Source organism: Neomonachus schauinslandi, chromosome 1, assembly GCF_002201575.2.
Source record: "Neomonachus schauinslandi chromosome 1, ASM220157v2, whole genome shotgun sequence".
Classification (NCBI taxonomy): Eukaryota; Metazoa; Chordata; class Mammalia; order Carnivora; family Phocidae; genus Neomonachus; species Neomonachus schauinslandi.
Genome location: NC_058403.1, coordinates 194,191,479 through 194,208,681, shown reverse-complemented (window position 1 = coordinate 194,208,681; position 17,203 = coordinate 194,191,479). Strand labels below are relative to the sequence as shown.

At 45.5% G+C, this 17,203-nt stretch overlaps 1 protein-coding gene across 2 annotated transcripts; it reads left to right on the top strand.

Annotated features, from left to right (window-relative positions):
- The first annotated feature begins 347 nt into the window (after nt 1-347).
- Nucleotides 348-11,973, top strand: PHF7 (PHD finger protein 7). Of its 2 annotated transcripts, none has more exons than XM_021694963.1 (10): nt 348-775; nt 1,976-2,087; nt 3,076-3,128; nt 3,510-3,601; nt 8,206-8,307; nt 8,688-8,812; nt 9,278-9,437; nt 9,990-10,096; nt 11,103-11,227; nt 11,443-11,973. In XM_021694963.1, the coding sequence occupies exons 2-10, from the start codon at nt 2,044-2,046 to the stop codon at nt 11,667-11,669; spliced, it is 1,035 nt and encodes a 344-aa protein (XP_021550638.1). In that variant the 5' UTR covers nt 348-775; nt 1,976-2,043; the 3' UTR covers nt 11,670-11,973. The 2 variants fall into 2 exon arrangements, with proteins under 2 accessions (XP_021550638.1, XP_021550637.1); XM_021694962.1 differs by lacking the exon at nt 348-775 and adding an exon at nt 10,569-10,685 and having other exon boundaries at nt 2,044-2,087; nt 11,443-11,669.
- Nucleotides 11,974-17,203: the final 5,230 nt, after the last annotated feature.

Genomic DNA, 17,203 nt, shown 5'->3' with positions numbered 1-17,203 from the left:
GGGGCGGGGCGAGAGGAGGGGGCGGGGCGGGCGGGGCGGGCTGGGCGCGTGGCCGTTAGCGCGCGGCCGTTAGCGGTCCTCCCCCACCAACGGTCGGCGACGCGGTGGGCCCCGCGGCCGCAGTCTCCCTGGGTCGCAGTCCGCGTGACCCGGCTCCAGTTTGCGCGCTCGCCCCCTTTGCCGGCGCAGTCACCGCGCGGGGCGGCCGCCCGTGAGGTAGCTACCACGGCTTGTGACAACGAATAAAGCTCCGGACAGCGGCGCCCTCGGCGACAGCTGGGCGGGCGGCCCCGGCCGGGAGCGACGGCCAGAGCGCTACCGTGAGGAGCGAGCGGCGGAGGCGACCTCCGGCCCGGCCCCGCACCAGCCGCCCGGCAGGCGCGACATGAGCCTGGTCTGGCATCCGCGGGACGCTCCTTGAGCCCCTTCTCCGGCTGTTACCTCCGGGGGACGGTTGTGGCCACACCGACAAGTATTTTCCAAATAAATCACTGTTTATTCTTGCGGCGGCGGGGCCGAACACGCTAATTTATTTTTAATTTTTTCAACAAGCCTTTACCCAGCGCTCATCCAGTGAAAGAGCTTGGTAACCGTTCCAAGGGAGCATCCGCTCGGTTAGGAAACCTCGGACTGAGCTGCTCGTGGAAATCGACATTTGCAACGTCCCTCCTCAAATGCTCTGAAGATTGTTGCGTCTTCCCGTAATTACCAGTGTGCACAGAATCCCACTCAAGGAACGTCTTGGCCCAGCGATGCAAAGAACTGACGTTTCAAGGTTTTATTTCTATGGCTAGATGGCCGGTATTTCCCCCCAACGACCCAGAGCCGCTCAGCAGCCCCGAAAGCGGGTCCCCTAGTTGCGCGCCCTCCTCTCTCCTCTTCCAGCCTGGCCAAGTGCTTTTGTTGAATAAGAAGCCATCAATGCCATGACTTCGGCAAGCGCAACTCATGGGTGGGAAGAGGAGATGGAGCAAACACAATGAGAGGAAGCGTAGTCTAGTCTTAGTTTTCTGAACAGCTAGTTAGTTGCCTTAGCAGTTGTATCCAAGGAGAACAGTTGACAGCCCCTGCAGATGTTTACGCTTCCCAGCTGTGCTCTGAGGACATGGGTGCTGGAGTGTCTGTCCCTGAAGTGACCTGATTCACGCAGCTCTCCTTCGAAGAAATGCTGTCCTTCCCCTCTCCCTTGACTAGACACGGTCCTCCCTTCATGGGAGTGGATTTTATGTCTTTTTCAATGGTCTCTTCCCTTTCAGGGATTTCCCCACTAACCAATGAAAACTAAATTTGCGGTCTGCTGACCTTGGTGGGGGAAGGGAGGCAGGGTGTCGTCTCCACTTTGGGACATTTTACTCTTGGCTCAGATCTAGAGAAAGGTTGGGAACAGACCAAACCTCAATGGCCAGCAAAGCCTGGCGACAAGTGAGAGGAGCTAAGGGGTGATTTGTCGGTGTTCTCTCTTGTCTCCCACTAGAGGGAGTTCCTGCTTCAGGCAGCCAAAATCCCAGCGTCTCCTTTTCCTAGGAAAGAGCTACCTTCTCTAAGCCTTTACTGGGAGGCAAAACGAGCCTCTTTACCCTGAGTGCTACCTTGTGCATTTAGTAGGCACGAAGAAAACGAAGACCCATTTAGTCAGCTCAGGTAGTGGTTCCGATTCTTACTCTCCGGAGTAATAGCGGTAACTCTGATCTTGGGCAAGTGCCTCTCTGTGACCTCTCTGTGCCTCAGTCTCCTTATCTGGAAAATGGGGATAATAGTGGTACTTCCTGCACAGAGTTTTTGTGCGTTAACGCAGGTGAAATGCCTAGAACAGTTTTGATGCGATTTAATATTTATTGGCTACTACTAGCCTTGATACTGGGTTGGTCCCTTTTATTTTGTCACGTGGGTTGGGAGGTGAGGTACACTGTTACTTTGACCCTGTGGAACCAAATGTAGAATTAAATTGCTGATCAAGCCCTGTTTATATTTATAGCTGGAAGAGCCTATATTGTCCTCATAATAGTATAGAAGAATTCAAGTTAGGAGAGAGAGGAGCAGCGAATGAAGACTATAAAAGAAAAGAAGAAGGAACGTCAAAGATTGAGGTAGACCAGGTGATATAAGGGAGTTTGGGAGAAATTGTCCAAAGACCCATGGTATATGCTGCACTTTTTGTCCCCTCTGTGTGGTCTTGAGGGCTGGGGTTGGAGAGCGTGGAAGCATACACCAGTGGTCCCCTGGAAGCTGCCGGTAACCTGTGTCCCCAGGGCTGTCCCTAATAGCAAAGTGCTGGCTCTGGAGCCCTATGCCTAGATTCATATCTGGGCTCTAACACTTGGTGTTAGACACTAGGTGACCTGGGACAGGTTACTTCATTTCTTTATGCCTCAGTTTCCTCACCTGGAAAATGTGCATCATAATAGCACCCACTTTTTCGAGCCTCAATGAATGTAGATTCATTGAGCTAAAACATGGGCAGAGCCAGGAATAGTGCTTTGCAATAGGAAATTCACACTCAATTTTGTATTTCTTTTTTTTAAAGATTATTTATTTATTTATTTGACAGAGAGAAAGTGAGAGAGCACACAAGCAGGCAGAGAGGCAGAGGGAGAGGGAGAAGCAGGCTTCCCGCCGAGCAGGGAGCCCGATGCGGGGCTTGATCCCAGGACCCTGGGATCATGACCTGAGCCGAAGGCCGATGCTTAACCGACTGAGCCACCCAGGCATCCCTCAATTTTAGTATTTCATTCGGCTTTGTGAACATGGTGCCACCAGAGATTCAGAGTAGGTGGCAGAAGAAACAGTAAAAGAGCAAAAGGGGGTTTGCTCCTGTATTCATTCAGTCTACACAGGTAGCACAGCCAATGAGAACAGAAAGATAATTACAATCTCACATAATTCAAATGACTTAGTGGGTATGTTTTGTGCTCGCAAAAAAAAAAAAAAATGCAATAAAAAAAGAAACTGATGTCTTAAGCCTTTTGATATTTTGGTCCTTCATCAGACCCAGGGAGGCATTTTGAGGGAAATATTACAAGGGATGTTGACAGGATCCTCAAAGACCACCCTGTACTTCTTCCTTCTCTTGTATAGAAAATCTGCCAAGACAAGGAGGGTAACCCAAAGGAAGCCATCTTCAGGGCCTGGTAAGAAAGACTGGAGGTGTTCTGTTCAACTGCTGCCTTCCAACCTCAGCAAAGGTCACCTATGTAGGGCAGCAGACTTACTTCTCTAACTGTCCATCCTACTCATTTCCCAGATTCTCTAAGATCCTGAATAACTCAGGGTCCTTGATTTTTAAATGGCTAATCCAAAGTTCAAGAAACAAGTTATTTAAAGCCACTTGAGAGAAAAGTATATGAAGTGAGCAGCTGCAGCCAACTCAAATGTGGCCAAAATTATATAAAGGCCTAACTGATACCATGCAAAACTTCATCCCAACCTCCATCCTTGTCAAAATGTCCTCTTCCCAATACATGACTCTTCCTTGTGCTCCCAAAATGAATTCTTAACATTCCTTCTTCCAGTTTGCCGGCTATGCCTTCGAGAACCTGGGGATCCCGAAAAACTGGGGGAATTTCTTCAGAAAGACAATCTCAGCGTGCATTATTTTTGTCTTGTGAGTATAAGGTCCGCTTTGCTTTGAATGTTTCATGGCTTTTGCTGTACAGTCTGTTCTCTGTTTTTCATCCAGCCTCAAATACATAGCCTTGTTTTTCTTAATAGCTTTTTTCCTTTTAAAATCTAGTCTTTAAGAAGTAATGTACGTACCTGCTATAAAATCCTGACAGTATAAAGTATGTACAATAAAAAGTTGCTTCCCAAAACAGTGTTCCCAATCTTTCTCCCTCTCCTCAGAAGCACATGCTGTCAACTGTCCTTCGAGCTGTTTTTTCCCACTATGCTTTTTTTTTAATTAGCTATAATTTGCATACTATAGAATGCACCGATTTTAAGTGTACAGTTTGATGAGTTTTGATAAGCTCCTATATCATGGGGATATAATGTATATCCTCATGTAAACACCACCCCAATCAAAGTATTTCCATCACCCCAGAAAGTTCCCTCCCGTACCTTTCCAGTCAGTCCCCTCAGAGATCATCACTGTTCTGATCCATAGATTACTTTTGTCTCTTCTTATATTTCATATACATGGAATCATACAGCAATTGTAGTCTTGCGTCTGGCTTCTTTTACTCAATGCGGTGTTTTGGAGATTCATCCATGTTGTTGCGTGTATTGGTAGCTTGTACCTTTTTGTTGCCTAGTAGTATTCTGTTGTATGAATATTTTGTAATTGGCTTATTTTATCCATCTGTTGATGGACATTTGAATTGTTTCTATTTGGGGGCTATTATGAATAAAGTTGCTATGAATATTCATGTTCAAGTCTTTTTGTGAACACGTATTTTCACTTCCCTTGGGCAAATGCCTAGGAGTGGATTTATTGGTTGTGTGCTAACTGTATGTTTAACTTTTTGTGAAGTTGCCAAATTGCTTTCCAAAGTGGTTGTACCAGTTTACACTCGCACTAGCAATTTATGAGAGTTCCAATTGCACAATATTCTTGCCAGAACTTGATATGGTCAATCTTTTTAATTTTAGCCATCCTATTAGGTGTGTACTGGTATCTCATTGTGGTTTTAATTTGCATTTCCCTGTTGACTTAAGGTGCTGAGCTTCTTTTTGTGTGCTACTGGTCATTCACATATGTTCTTTAGTGAAGTGTCTGTACAAGTATTTTTCCTTTGTAAAAGTAGGTTATTTTGTCTTATCAATTTATGAGTTTTTTTTATATATTCTGGAGGCAAACCCTTTTTCAGATATGTGTATTGTCACTATTTTCTCCAAGTCCATGGCATGCCTCATTTTCTTAATGGTGTCTTTCAAAGAACAAATGTTTTTAGTTTTGATGAAGTTCAGTTTACCAATTTTTTTTCTTTTATCATTAGTACTTTTTGTGTGTGTCCCAAGATATCTTTGCCTACCCGTTGAATTACCTTGATGCCTTTGTCGAAATCAATTGACCATATATCTGTGGATCTGGATGATTTATTTTATGTCATTGATCTGTGCATCATCCTTACAATAGTACTGCACTATCTTGATTATTGTGGCTTTATAGTGTCTTGAAATTAAGTATTATACGTTCTTGAATCTTTTTTTTTTAAGATTTTATTTATTTATTTGACAGAGAGAGACACAGCGAGAGAGGGAACACAAGCAGGGGGAGTGGGAGAGGGAGAAGCAGGCTCCCCGCAGAGCAGGGAGCCCGATGCGGGGCTCAATCCCAGAACCCTGGGACCATGACCTGAGCCGAAGGCAGACGCTCAACGACTGAGCCACCCAGGCACCCCTCTACAATCTTTTTTAAGATTGTTTTGGCTATCAGGTCCTTTTCCATATAAATCTTACATTTAGCTTGTCAGTTTTTCTTTAAAAAAATGCCTGTTGGGATTGATATTGAGATTGCATTGAATTTATAGATCAATTTGGGAAGAATTGACATATTGAATCTTCAATCCATGGAAGTGATATATTTCCCATTTATTTGGGTCTTTTTTTTTTAAACATTTTTATTTATTTATTGAGAGAGATAATGATAGAGAGCATGAGAAGGGGGAGAGTCAGAGGGAGAAGCAGACGCTCCGCTGAGCAGGGAGCCTGATGTGGGACTCGATCCTGGGACTCCAGGATCATGACCTGAGCTGAAGGCAGTCGTTTAAACAACTGAGCCACCCAGGCACCCTATTTGGGTCTTTTAAAATTTGTCTCAGCAATGTTTTATTTATTTATTTTTTCCTTATTTTTTATTGAGCAGTGTTTTTTTAGTGAAGAAGTCTTGCATATCTTTTATTAAATGAATGTGTAAATATTTTGTGATTTTTATGCTATTATAAATGGTATTTTAAAATTTCAGTTTCAAGTTTGGATGTTGGTATATATATGTGCAGTTTATTTTGTATGTTGATTTTATATCCTGCAATCTTGTTAAGTTCACTTATTAGTTCAGTAGTTGTTTTTATTTTTAAATTTTTTTGGTAAATGCCTTAGGATTTCCTGGGTACACAATCATGTAGTGTGAATAAAGACAGTTCTATTTCTTCATTTCCAATCTTTCAATTCTTTTAATTCTTCTTCTTGCCTTATTATACTAGGTAGGACTTTCGATCAGGTGTTGAATAGGAGTTACAGGAGTAAATATCCTGTGTTACTCCCAACATTGGAGGATAGCATCCAGTTTTTCAACATTAAAATATGATGTTAGCTGTAGACTTTTCATCAGATTAAAGAAGGTTCCTTACATTTCTAGTTTGCTGAGGATATCATGAATGTGTATTGAATTTTGTCAAGATGCTTTTTCCGCAACTATTGAGATGATCTTTTTTCTCCTTTATTTTGTCTATGGGCTTGTTATGTCTATTGAATTTTTAATGTTAAACTAACCTTGCATTTCTCGTATAAACCCTGCTTGATCATGATGTATTATCCTTTCTATATGGTGCTGGATTCAATTTGCTAATATTTTGTTTCATTTTTACACCTCTACTGGTGAGAAAGACTAGTCTGTGATTTTCCTCTCTTGTAAATCCTGTCTGGTTAGGGTGTCAGGTCTTGGTTAATCTCAGTGGCTTTACAAGCACACACATTTTCAACATAAAAATAAACATACTATACACAGTATTTTGTATTTTGCTTGTTTTTTACCTCTTAATACTTATGAAGATCTTTCCACGTAGAACGTATTGATCTAGTTTTTTTCTTTTTAATAGCTAATTGGTATTCCATGGGATGGGGGTACCAAAAAGCATTAAAACAAACCGCTTTTAAAGGACATTTAGATTATTTCTCATCTTTCACTATTGATTTTTCTGTTTATAGAAATAATACATCCTCATTGTAGAAAACATTAGTAATACTTAGAAATATAAATAAAACAGAAATCACTCATATAGTCCTAAAGCCCTGAGATAATTAGTGTGGAATAGATACGTTTTAATCCTAATTGGGAACATATAGCTATAATCCAAGTGTCTTCAAGTCATCTAACCTTGTAAGGTCACCTTTTCTATAATGTCAAAATAAAATAACCTGGGTCCCCATTATACATTACATGTAATCACTGTAGGAAGTCCAGCACCCTCCCCATATTTTTGGAAGATTCTTGGGGTGGGGCTGGGGTGCTGACGTTCTTCCAATGTACATACACATACATAACAGTTTATGGGTACATGAACAGTTTGTTGTCCTTTTCCTTGATTTCCCATTCTAGAATCTGCTTTGGGGGCTTTTCAGAAGCAAAGGCCCTTAAAATTGTGTTTTTAAAGAAAAGTTCAATTCCTTCCCTTCCCCAATAGGGCAGAATGACTATAGTCGGGAGATTTTATTTTATTTGGAGGGAGGGAGAGAGAGAGAGCACAGGGGGGAGGGACAATGGGAGGGAGAGAGAGTCATAAGTAGACTCTGTGCTGAGCGTGGGGCCCCATGTGGGTTGGACCCCATCTCATGACCCTGAAATCAAGGTCTGAGCTGAAACCAAGAGTTAGATACTTAACCAACTGTCCCACCCAGGCGCCCCTATAGTCAGATTTTAAAGCCCTGTTTGCCTTCCTGTAGAGAACACACTCTGAAAAGACTTTATTTTGCACTAAGGAGCAGTACAGTGGGCAGGGTAAGAGTGTGGATTCTGTGGGCGTGGATGTGAGTGCCAGCTCTGTTGCCTCCTTGCTGTGTGACCCCAGCCGTGTCAGTTACCATCCTACACCTCAGAGAGCTCCTCTGTAAGATGAGGATCACAATAGCATCTGTCCCAGGGTTGCAGTGAACATAAGATGAGTCAATATACAGGAAGTGTTTCCCCAAAGGGCTCAGCACAGAAAAGCAATCCTCAGTAAATGAGAGACAGTGTAACACAGAGGTATGTTAGAGCCCGGGTTCTGGAGTCCTGTGACCTTGAGCAGATCACATAATCTCTCCTATAAAACGAGGATGTTGATAGTACCTACCTCCTGACGTTGTTATAAGGATTAAATGAGTTAATATTTGAAAAGCACTTAGAGCATTTAATGCTATATAAGCCTTTGTTAAGTAAATTATCCTGTAAATGCATATATATCCCACCACGCTCTATATTCTAGCTCTCTTACCCTGTCATCCTCCTCACCCCACTGCACTGTTTCACCGATCATCAATGTTGATAGCCTGGTTCTGCTGCTCCCCCAGATCCTATCTAGCAAGCTGCCTCAGAGGGGCCAGTCCAACAGAGGTTTCCATGGATTCCTGCCTGAAGACATCAAAAAGGAGGCAGCCCGGGCTTCTAGGAAGGTTAGAATCCCCCAATACGGGGGCCTCGGGATAGGCCTCTTCTCATACCTCTCTGATCGTCCCTGTTTCTGTTCTTTTCCCTAGCTGCTAGTTCAGAAGTCAAAGGACTCTTGGATTTCTCAACAGGTCCTTCTCTTAAGCTGCATGCTTCTCTGGGGTGTAGTATCCTAAGTGAGGAGAAGGAGCAACATCCTAGGGGAAAAAAATAATTTAGTGCTGCTTGAAGCTCAGCTTCAGGGTGCTCCCAAGAGCTTTCAGGTCAACTGAGGAAAGGAAATGGCTGTTGCTTCCTAGAATTTCCATTCCATAGAATGATGTGCCACAGAATGTCTGTTTGTCTTTCTTGGGGCCCTGAGCACTGCCTGGGATCTCATTTGCAGATCTGCTTTGTGTGCAAGAAAAAGGGAGCTGCCATCAACTGCCAGAAGGATCAGTGCGTCAGAAACTTCCATCTTCCTTGTGGCCAAGAAAGGGGTTGCCTTTCACAATTTTTTGGAGAGTACAAGTGAGTGATAAAGGGGAAAAGTTGGGCTGCCCTTTTGCAAGTTGCTCTTAATTAGCCACCAATGAAATCAGAGTCCGGTTCTCACAGGCCTGTTTTGATTCACTGGTGAATCTGTCCTACCATGCAATAATGAGAAATAGTGTCTTGACTTGGCGATTTCCCAGGGCTTCCTTCTTGCTTCCCAGCCCCTTCTTAAATTACAAGCAGCTGCTGTTCTTAGACAGCTGCTCAGAGCTCAGCAGGGCTTTCAGGAACAGGAGACTGTGGGGATAGTCCCGGGAGTTTTGCTCAGTGGGGCAACAGCTGTGAGAAGGCATGTGGCTTTCCCCCTCCCTGCTCCTCCTCCTCCCCATGAGCATGGAGGGTCACTGGGCATGGGCCTGGGTGGCTGCTCTTCCTAGGCCAGGCAGCTGGAAGACTGCATCAGTGACAAACCAGAAATCAAGTCTGTTTGTTCTGCCTCAGATCATTTTGTGGAAAACATCGCCCAACACAGGACATCCAACGGGGGAAGGCAGGGGAGGAAAGCTGTGTCTTGTGTTGTGAAGACTTATCCCAAGCAAGTGTTGAAAATATCCAGAGTCCATGTTGTAGTCAAACTATCTACCACCGCAAGTGCATACAGGTGGGGCTTTCTCCGCCCTGGGGACCTTCCACATTTTCTCTAGTTCAGAGCACCCTAGGAATGCTCAGGCAGTCTTAGCTTCTCTGTTCCATCCTGGAGGCCTATACGCAGGGAGGGTTCCAGGCAGAGGAAAGTCAGCCCAATCTCTGGTCACCCCTGACCTGTAAGACCTCATCCGTGATAACATTTAGACTGAGCAAAATCCTCAGGAGGGCTAGAGCAAACGAGCTGGAATGAGTCAAGCAGCCTCAGAATCAGCCTTGCTTCCTGGGACGGAAGGAAAGGGACCCTTGAATGGGTCAGCGCTGCAGGCCCCACAGCCAGAGATGACAGCTGAGGCACCCCTGGGAGCTCTCTTGAATTGAGCGTGGTCTCTGGTCTGATGCCTGGATTTGCACCCCTCACACTAGCCCACCCTTAGCCCTTTTATGGAAATCTCTAATCAAGCTCTCTTGGCAACACCCTCTTTGTGAGATGAGGGTTGGGGTGGCGAGAAGGTGATCAAAGATGGTGTTTTTATAAACACAACGCTCTTCCATGTTTCTCTTACAGAAGTATGCCCACACATCGGCAAAACATTTCTTCAAATGTCCCCAGTGTAACAATCGAGAAGAGTTTCCTCAAGAAATGCTAAGAATGGGAATACATATTCCAGACAGGTAGTGGAAACTCTAAGGCAGGAACTGAGCCAGGGAGTGGGTTGCCTAGATTTCTAGAGAGGAGGTGAGTGTGAGGTTAGTTCAGAGAATGAAGCAGCAGCCCAGGCACTGGCATATGGTGAAGAGGGAGGGAGTGGAGGGAGGGCTTGTCAGTTATCAAAAGAAAAGGAGGTGGGGGTGCACTGTGGGAATGGGGGTAGACATGTTCCTGAAAAGGGTGCTTGGGGATCAGAACTCCCTGGGGTTGGTTCTTGAATTCCAGTGTGGAACTAAGAAACCCCCATGTTCCACTCATCCTGCTTCCACCCTCTCCTACTGCCAGACCACTCAGCCCATCTTGTTTAAAGTATTCATGCAGCCTGTTGAGCTCTTTTGCAGTGCTAGCGTGAGTTCTTTCTAGTTCCTCCCAGGTAGACAAAGGTTTCACCACCAATTATGTGCCCCTTACTCATTGTTTCTTTTCCCACTGCAGAGATGCCGCCTGGGAGCTCGAGCCAGGGGCTTTCTCAGAGTTGTATGAGCGCTATCAACATTGTGATGCCCCCATCTGTCTGTATGAAAAAGGCAGAGACAGCTTTGAGGAAGAAGGGTAGGGAAAGTCTCCTTGCTAGAAAGATCGCTCATTGGTGCCATCCTGGAGTTAGTCCTTGGCACAGTTATCAGGAGCAAGAAACTTGCTCTTGTCTACAGACCTCAGGGTGAACCCAAGTTCCTTACTTGACCAGCCCAGGACTCACTCATGCACAAGGGGACAGGTTCCTGCAGGGTCCTTGTGCCCAGTGGAGCCACCCTTGGGTCCAGTTCCTTTCCAAATCCACCTTTCAGGTATCTGTGCCTAAGTTCAGGGTCCAGGGATTGGCACTCAGCCACAGTGGGTCCTGGGTAAAATGTACAGTGCAAATTGCCTGGGAAGCCCTCAGCAAAGGCCTGGCCTCTAGCGGACATTCTGAGAGTGGTAGTGAGTGTCATATTTGTCCCCACAACCCTTCCTTGGCTTTTCCTGCAGGAGGTGGCGCCTCATTCTGTGCGCTACCTGCGGATCCCACGGAACCCACAGGGACTGCTCCTCTCTTAGATCCAACAGTAAGAAGTGGGAGTGTGAGGAGTGTGCACCTTCTGCTGGAGCCACAGGTGGGACTGGAGGGATGGTCTGGTCTAAGAACTTGGGCGGGGGCGGGGGGGGGGGTACTTGTGGTGCCTGGGAAAGGAGGAGGGCATGCCACTGGATGGGGACTCGGAGTTGGCGCCTTTGGTTTGGGAAGGGAAGTAGCTAGGGAGGGGCTCAAGGACCTGAGCCTGGAGAGACGGAGGCCTGAGTCTTCCTCTCCACTTTTCTTCCACCACAGACTATACACCTGAAAACTCAGGTGACATCCCTTGTTGCAGCAGCACCTTCCACCCCGGGGGGCATTTCTGCAGAAATGCCAGCCTGGAAGAGAATCCAGGCCCTTCTTGGACTGATTGGCCAGGACCTTCCTTATTAGAAAAGCCAGAGTCCTCTGGTGGCAGGAGGGGCCACTCCTGTCGGTCCAAGCTTGTCAAAATCACTAAGAGCTGCAAAAAATCCAAGTAACAGCTTCTGAGTAGTCGCTGCCAAGCACATTTGGATATGAAGCTGTGCTCCTTCACCGGGTTTGAGGGAGGGAGCCCTTTGGGACTGTGAGGCAAGGAAAGAGGGCCAGCAGTGAGAGTATGAACCAAGGAAAGAGAAGTCCCAGGGGAGCGTGAGGACCGAGCGGAGTCCAGATGCCAACCTCGGAATGTGTTAGCAGTTACGAGCACGCCTCTGCTCTTTCTGCCTGATCCCACTCCTCTTCTCCCACCCTAATCTGCTTCTCATATGCCTCTTCTTACTTCACCCACGTTTGTTATTATGCAAATAAAGGTTTTCTCTCCATTGGTGTCTCCTTACAAATTCACTCTGGAATTTATCTAGCATCCTGAGGAATCCGGAGGGTAGAGTAAGGAAATAGAAAATGCACCCTTCTCATCTATAAAATTCAGTGAATAAATGTAGAATTTTCAACTTCAAACATAGACATGTTGCTTTGGAGGGAAGCAGTTTGCAGGGAAATTAACTTTATGGGCGGGGACAGAGATTTCATCATTGCACAAATAAACACAGGCTCTCATCAGGGAAGTGAGCCAGCAAAGGAGGCCATACTGGACTGAGAATAGGCCACCATTGCAAGGCTTGGGGCCCTGGACTCAAACAGGGCAGGGACTGCCATGCTCACATTGGGTGGAAGGACTCCGTCCACTGCAGGCCGTGTGGTCTGCAGCATACCTCCACTCAAAACCTCGCTGCCTGGTGGCCCAGGCAATTCTGTCTCGGGTAAGGGAACCATGCCAGGACAGTTACATTAGGCAAGGCAGCTGGGATGGGAATCTGGCAGAAGGTCTTGGGAGAAATTGAATGGAACCTATCTCACATATTTTTGTTTTTAATGATTCTGTGGGATTTAGATTAGCGGGGGAAATTCAGGACCATTGCCAGATACTCAGTGCTCAGGGTCTCACTGAGTCATTGTAACCAATGGTGGAGGACGGGGCTCTTGGTTCAAAAGTTGCTGAGCCCTGGAGACTTCCATCCTTGGTGTTTACAGTGATCACTTTCAGATTTGACCAGATCCACTTGGAATCACATGGGGTGTGGGGTAGGGTATTTGTGTCTTTTTGTTATTATCAACGTATGCAGGCAAAGTAATACAGAATTTTAAAAGTCAAGAAGTACTTAAAGGATTATAACGAAAAACAGTCTCTTGTCTTACCCTTCCCTACCCTCAATCCCGCTCCTTAAAGGCAACTACTGTCCATTATTTTAGCCATTTCTTGATTCATTAGTCTTAGATGTTACTGACTTCCTATTATGTCATGTAAGATCTTGCTCCTTTAAGACTTTCCCACTTTCATTCTCTCCATCTTTTACAATTGCATCACAGTTTTTATTGAATTAACCTTCAGTGATTACATTAGTAATCTTCAGTTTACTTGCTATGACCATGTAAATGCTGTATACCTCTGAGCCAAGCAGTACGCTAGGATTATTTTTCCTCTCCTGTAATTGGTTTTTTTCCTGAAATGAATACCTATCCCTTTTGTATTTGCTCAATTTGTGAGGTACCTATGGCTAATTCTTCCCAAATGTTCCACGTGACAGTTGCCTCAAAATACAATCTTCCTCATAAGCCAAACATCAGATCACTATTAGCTGCACTTCTTTTCTGAAAGACGGGCCTCTGAGAGCCGACTCCTGAGCCGGCTTCTCACTGTGCCCACTGCACAGCTAACACCCTAGGGCGGCCCGCACCTCTGCCTTTTCTCTTCCTTTTCTCTCCCATGATTTTGATGACTCAGTGCTGTGCTTCCTAACCTGGGTTTCCAGGGACACCTTGTCAGAGCTCTGCAAGTGACTAAGTTTTTAAATTGTGGATTTTCATTTCAAAAACAAATGATATTTTACCTATCCTAAAGACTCAACTCTTGTAGTGATAATTCACAACTGCAAGACACTTCCAAGATTAACACTTCAGATTCTTAATCTAGAATTTCTATAACTTGGGTCACCAGGCATAGTCTCAGACATCCGGGGTAGTATCTTTCCCTTTAAAAAGAATCCACTTGGGGGCGCCTGGGTGGCTCAGTTGGTTAAGCAACTGCCTTCGGCTCAGGTCATGATCCTGGAGTCCCGGGATCGAGTCCCGCATCGGGCTCCCTGCTCAGCGAGGAGCCTGCTTCTCCCTCTGACCCTCCCCCCTCTCATGTACTCTCTCTCATTCTCGCTCTCTCAAATAAATAAATAAATCTTTAAAAAAAAAAAAAAAAGAATCCACTTGGATGGGCGCCTGGGCGGCTCAGTCAGTTAAGCATCTGCCTTCAGCTCAGGTCATGATCTCAGGGTCCTGGGATCGAGCCCCGCATCGGGCTCCCTGCTCAGTGGGGACACTGCTTCTCCGGCCCCCTCGCCCTCTGCCCCTCCCCCCACCTCGTGTGCGCACTCTCTCAAATGAATAAATAAAACTTAGGAAAAAAAGGATCCACTTGGATACTACTCAAGTGTGAGAGACACCATCTTAACTGAAAGTAGTGGTCCTCTGGCAGTACCTCTGGGACCCAGCTGCAGTGGGTGGGAGGTACAGCTTGTTGGGGGGCAGGATAAGGGGTGCTTTGGGCACTTATTCAGTTGCCTGATCTCTGGGTGCAGTTGACCTTATGGATACCTAGAAAACAGTCACACTCCTCCCTATTAACTATTTCTTCATCTCTATACCTTTACTCTCCATTGATTTTAATAGCTGACTGCAAAGTCCCCAATTTTGAAATGTTGTATTCTTCACCTAATCAGTCATTCCCCACTAAATAACTGGGTTTTTTGTCTTAAATGAACTTTTAATTTAGGATAGTTTTAGATTTACAAAAATTGTGACGATAGTACAGGGATTCCCCAAATACCCCAAACCCTATTTCCCCCCTTAGTACCATCTTACATTAATGTAGTACATTTGTAGCAATTAACGAACCAATACATTCTTTTCTTTTCTTTTTTTTTTTTTTAAGATTTATTTATTTATTTGAGAGAGAGAGAATGAGAGCGAGAGAGAGCACACATGGGGGGGGGAGGGTCAGAGGGAGAAGCAGACTCCCTGCCGAGCAGGGAGCCCGATGCGGGACTCGATCCCGGGACTCCAGGATCATGACCTGAGCCGAAGGCAGTCGCTTAACCAACTGAGCCACCCAGTCGCCCACCAATACATTATTTTCAAACCCAGAGTTTATTTAGATTTCCTTAGTTTTTACCTAATGTCTCTTTTCTGTTCTAGGACCCTATCCAGGAGACCACATTGCATTGAATCGTCCTGTCTCCTTAGGTTCCTCTTGGCTGTAACAGTTTGTCAGATTTTCCTTGTTTTTGATGACCTTGACAGTTTTGAGGAGTACTGGTCAGGTATTTTGAGAGCCCTCAGTTGGTATTGTCTGATGTTTTTCTCACGATTAGGCTGGGGGAGGGAGACCACACAGGTAAAGTGCTGTTATCACATCATATCCAAGTTACAGACTATCAACATGTCTTCCACTGTTGATGGTGACCTTGATCATCTGGTGAGGTATGTTTGTCAGGTTTCTCCAGCGTAAAGTTACTTCTTTTCCCCACTTTCCAGACTGTGCCTTTTGGAAGGAAGTTGCTCTGTGTAGCCCACAATTAATGAGTGGCGATTTATGTCCCCTCCCTCCTCGAGGACAGAATATCTACACTATTTGGAATTCTTCTGCATGGGAGATTTACCTATTCTCTTCCACTTATTTATTCGGTCATTTGTTTATGTCAATCTAGACTTAGGGATTTGCATAGTGTATTCTGGGTTATAATCCAATACTGCTTGATTTATTTGTTGCTCAAATTATTCTGGCTCTGGCCATTGGGAGCTCCTGAGTCCTTTTCACATACCCCCATTATTGTGTATTTTGTTCTGTTTTGTTATTTTGGTTTTGGGGATTTTTTGAGCCCTTCTTTACTTTTTGGCATTACAAGATGCTCCAGGCTCCTCTTGTATGATTTAAATACATGTTTTCACAAGTGATCCGTCTGTTAGAATTAATTACTGTTTTATAACTTAGGACCTAGAACAAATAGTCCACTTGGGGAGGGTAGAAATAGATGTTAAATAAAAATTCCCCCAAAATTCACCTTCTCTACTTCCTCTAGTTCTTACCTTTGTAGGAACCATAAACTAGGGCCAAAAATCTCAGTATCTGCTTCTACTTCCCTTTATCCTCAACCACCCTCTTTCTTGTCAATTTGACTGTTATGCAAATGTTCGCCTTCTTTGCTATCCCATTGCTAGGGCTCAGCTCAGACCCCTGTGCCTCAGAGGACTGCAGCAAAAGCCTTCTCCCTGCATGGTTTCCTATGTCCACTTGCTTTGCTGACAAATCCACCCTTTTCCCTTCTGCTAATTACCATAAACATCTGCTAGCTCTTTTCTTAGGATGGCTCTGCTGAGATTGGCATCCAAAACCTTCCACAAACATGGCCCTACTCAGCAGCATCTCCCTGGACACCCCACCCACGGGCACTCTGCCCTGGCTACCCTGGAACACTGGGCCCTGAGCATAAGATTTGCAGTCTGGAGAGCCATAGCCTCTCTCCTCGGCCTGTTGAACCCAGCAAAAGGGCCATTTTTCACTTGCACTGGTCTCTGCTTATACTCCTATTAGAGCAGGCATCATTCTCCACCTGGTCCTACAGTTGTGTATCTAGCTCTCCCACTAGATGGGAAGCCCCTTAAAGGCAGGGGCCTGTTTGTCTTATTAACCTTTCCCCCGGGGTGTGTGGCTCCAGACCCCACATTCAGAGGCAGTTCGGTGTCTACTGAATAGATGGAAGGGCTTGTAACTTGTACTCATGAGCCTGTTGTTTTGCTGTCAAACACCAGAGGGCACTGTCAGCAGAGTGAGGAAGAAGATGCTGCCCCCTTAAGAGCTGGAAGGTTGAGAAAGGCTTATTTTTTAAAGCTTGCTGCTATTTTGGGATTGCATAGGACTTACTGCTCTTCACTTGTTCTAAACACATCCATTTGGTTTATTCATGAGGTGGGTTCCTGTTGGGTTTAGAGATTAGTATAAAAGTTACTGATGACACTTCCATCACGGGTCATATCCTCAGACAGCTCTGCCTGCCCGCCCAGACCCAAACTGATCCTCCTAATTCCAGCTGCCCTCCTCTTCCCCCCCCAAAATGAGGACTGCCAGTCCCAAGGGAAATGCATGATACAGTTCTGTTCTTCTTCTGCCCCACTCTCCTTACACACACACGCACACATTGATATTAAGGCCTCTGGCTAGTGACATCAAAGACTCTAACCTGTGGACCAGACAGGAGGTTGCTATGAGAAATAGCATCTCCATCAGCCCGGCCCCCGGGGACACTGTGTTAGCTTCTATATACTCCCAGACTGGCTGGAGGTGAAGTGCAACATCATGGCGGGGGGGGGGGGCAGGTATGAGAAGTCTCCCTACTGACTAAGCTAGGAAGCCCCCTCATGGGGGGTGGGGGGAGGGGCGTCTGCTCTTTGGAAGGGTCTCATGCCTTTTACATTTTTTTCCAAA